This window comes from Antrostomus carolinensis, unplaced genomic scaffold (genome assembly GCF_000700745.2).
Source record: "Antrostomus carolinensis isolate BGI_N321 unplaced genomic scaffold, ASM70074v2 scaffold27205, whole genome shotgun sequence".
Lineage (NCBI taxonomy): Eukaryota > Metazoa > Chordata > Aves > Caprimulgiformes > Caprimulgidae > Antrostomus > Antrostomus carolinensis.
This window is the reverse complement of record NW_010317451.1, coordinates 1-361: the sequence shown is the minus strand read 5'-3', so window position 1 is coordinate 361 and position 361 is coordinate 1. Positions and strand designations below refer to the sequence as shown.

At 64.8% G+C, this 361-nt stretch overlaps 1 protein-coding gene across 1 annotated transcript in view; it reads left to right on the top strand.

The window, feature by feature from the left end:
- LOC104525439 (F-actin-monooxygenase MICAL1) overlaps window positions 1-357 on the top strand; it is a gene marked incomplete at its 3' end in the record, with an annotated part of 1,327 nt that extends 970 nt beyond the window's left edge. Inside the window, exons 2-3 of the mRNA XM_010168594.2 lie at window positions 44-251; window positions 338-357. Of these exons, the coding sequence (XP_010166896.2) occupies window positions 44-251; window positions 338-357 (228 nt within the window). The remainder of the gene's footprint in view (window positions 1-43; window positions 252-337) is intronic.
- Between the last annotated feature and the right edge of the window lie 4 nt (window positions 358-361).

The following is a 361-nucleotide window of genomic DNA, read 5'->3' as shown; positions in this document are numbered from 1 at the left end:
GGGGGTTTACCTGTCCCCATCGTGCCACCCATCCCTTTTGCAGTGCCTGGTGGTGGGGGCCGGTCCCTGTGGGCTGCGGGTGGCCATCGAGCTGGCACTGCTGGGTGCTCGCGTGGTGCTGGTGGAGAAGCGGGACTCCTTCTCCCGCAACAACGTCCTGCACCTCTGGCCCTTCACCATCCACGACCTGCGGGCGCTGGGTGCCAAGAAGTTCTATGGGCGTTTCTGCACCGGCACACTGGACCACATCAGTGAGTTTGAAGGGTGGGGGGCAAACTCTGCACCCCTGGGGTCCCCAGGGTGGGTGCAGCCCTGAGTGTCCCCTCTCTTCTCGCAGGTATCCGGCAGCTCCAGCTCATCC